Genomic DNA, 2,577 nt, shown 5'->3' with positions numbered 1-2,577 from the left:
TAAGTGGACGTAAGTGGATCACGTCACTCCACACATCAACCACATTTATGAATGGTGTGAGAGGAAGAAGTGGAAACTTTAAAATTTATGAGTTTGTTTAGCGACTGAATGTAATGCGGTGAACCGAATTTATAAAAGTGATGGCGCCAAAGGTCGCTTTGGCCAACAGCGCAACATTTGCAGTTTTGTGGAGGGTTGTTCAAAATAATTCCCTTACTCCATTTAGACGATTCTAAACTTTATTCTCTCGTCATGGTTTCAAGAGCCGGCCCCCAAAGAGGACTATCCCCGAATGCTTGTCTATAATGAAGAAAACAAAAGGTCGATCCGCTTCGAAAAACTTTCCTCCGAAGGACCCCACTCTTTCTACGGAAAATGCGGTGGACGCTGATGCGGAGCTGCCTCTTTCGTCGACTGCCACCGTCGCACGGTGAATCACGTCGCTGACGCTGAGGCTTTCGTGCGAAGATATTCCAGTAAGATCCGCGCGGGAGGGAGAGAATAGCTCTTTGATCCCCAAGTGCCACAGAGTATTTGTAATGGGAGGAGAAGAGCTGATGGTGAACTTGGGAAATCGCACGTTCACTACGCTTTTCTTCATCGTGGACAGGAGAGTCCTGAATGAGCTGGCGTTCAGAGCCCTTTCTAAGATTTCACGCCTCTCCAGGTTGTCGGGCAAAATAACCAACATGCTCACGCGCTCGCTTTTGAACGGCAGTTCAACGATACTCGCTTCAAGCTCCGTACTATAGCCGTAACTCAAATTCATTTTGGCTACCATCATGGGCACTGTGACTTGGTGAAGAGGGGAGACACGGAAGTGAGCAGTCGGATCTGTGAAGGCGGGATTAAACTGCCACATCCATTCTCCGGAGAAGTGGAGAGCGTTGATCACGATAAGTTTTGTCATTGGCCCAGGCGCAGATGTCAAGAAATCCTTCAGGTGGTGTTGTGTGGCGACTTCGACCCATTCGTTAATCGCCACCACGGAAGACTCCGGATTGGTGAAGTTCACTCTTCTTATGGCTCCGTAATAAAATGCGTCGATTGCTTCTTGGTATTCGCGAACTACTTGGACGTTTTCGTCGACGAAGAGAGCATTGGCAACCTTCAAAGATTCCCATACCTGTTTGTCCATCAACAACTCTCTCACGAGGTTGCCAAACGCCCCGTGCACGCGAGGCATCTGGAGATGACCTACGTGGAGGGACTCGCGGATCTCCTCGGCCGTGCGATTATTCGCCCCCAGGTGTATGAAGAGCAACGCCGAGTAGATACTGAATGGGGCAAATACGAGATTAACCTTTGAATTGCTCGTGCATAACTCCCGGAAGACATCCATTGAGAACTCCAGGTTGCTTTCCACCAGACCTTCATAAAGCGACTGTGGCTTCTGTCCTCGGGAATGGGCCGCACTCAGGATTACTAGTGGCAGAAGAAAACCTCCGATACTCATGTTGCACACCCTATAGAGAGAGAGAAAAGAAAAAACCTTTAAGTTGATAATGGTAGTTGATATTACGCGCAAGTTAATGGTCATTGCCGTTATGCTGGATTACTAAATCTAAAGTTCGTACAGACATAATTTTATACGATGGAGGTCCAAAGCTCCCTATTGTCCTAAATAAGACAATAGGGAGCTTTGGAAGTATACAATGCAAGTTTTAATAGTCTTTTACAAAGTGATGAGTAATTAGCTTTTCATATCACGCTGCGGCCAGGAAACTCGACAAGGAATGAATCACTGCAAGTGGTGTTCATCTCATAAAAGTGCTTTGAACTTTTTAATAATGCCTGGAAAATGTTGTGTTCGTGGATGCCGTGGAAATTATAAAGGTGGGCCGATAGTCTTTGGATTTCCGTTGAAGGATACTGTTTTAACTAAGAAATGGTTGAAAGCTATACCAAGGTAAGACTTTGTGCCATCTGAACATTCAAAGGTACGTTTGTGGTACGTTAATAGCAGTTATCTTAAATAGGAGTATTTTAACAATAATGAAACGATAATATGTAAGAATATGAAACGGATATATTCTGGCCAGAGTATAGAAGTAATTTTTTTCAGAATTTCGGCTTTAGTGGTTTCATTTATATATAAAATATTCCTTTCATGTATTGGATACACTGAAGAAAAGTGCGTGCGTGCTTGTTTAAGAAATCAAAACATCTCAATATTTGTACGATACGTAATATTAATTTTATCTATTGAGACTTTTAGCGTAGATAAATACACGAAATGTAATTATATGCAACCTTTGATAAACTATAGGCCTGTGTACGTGGACTGAGGCATTCTTAGTTGTAAAAGCTAATAACAATCGTCTAAGACTCTGAGATGCTACAAGTAAAGTGAAATTCGGAAGAGAGCGTAACATTTTATTTATATATTTCATATTGGTACAAGTATGTGAGATTCATTTCGAGCCATCCCAGAGAGTTCCAAATCGGACATCTAAATTTGGTGAAGAAAAAAGAGTCGTCATAGATTTCAAGCATCCAAAATTAATTCACAGAGCTGTCCCATCACAATTTCCGAACTGTCCGAGCTATTTGTCATCGCAGGCATTTACAAGAGAC

The 2,577-nt window shown here is 43.0% G+C and overlaps 1 protein-coding gene across 1 annotated transcript; it reads right to left on the bottom strand.

Moving 5' to 3' along the window:
- Positions 1-250: 250 nt before the first annotated feature.
- LOC150081153 (leukocyte elastase inhibitor-like) lies at positions 251-1,456 on the bottom strand. The gene has a single exon (XM_090380947.1). It carries the CDS (start codon positions 1,454-1,456, stop codon positions 251-253), a length of 1,206 nt encoding a protein of 401 aa, XP_090237073.1.
- Between the last annotated feature and the right edge of the window lie 1,121 nt (positions 1,457-2,577).

The sequence above is a fragment of the Mastigoproctus giganteus genome, chromosome 9 (assembly GCF_048544385.1).
Source record: "Mastigoproctus giganteus isolate SK-2022 chromosome 9, ASM4854438v1, whole genome shotgun sequence".
Classification (NCBI taxonomy): Eukaryota; Metazoa; Arthropoda; class Arachnida; order Uropygi; family Thelyphonidae; genus Mastigoproctus; species Mastigoproctus giganteus.
Note: the sequence above shows the minus strand (reverse complement) of the source record. Positions and strands in the feature narration are given on the sequence as shown.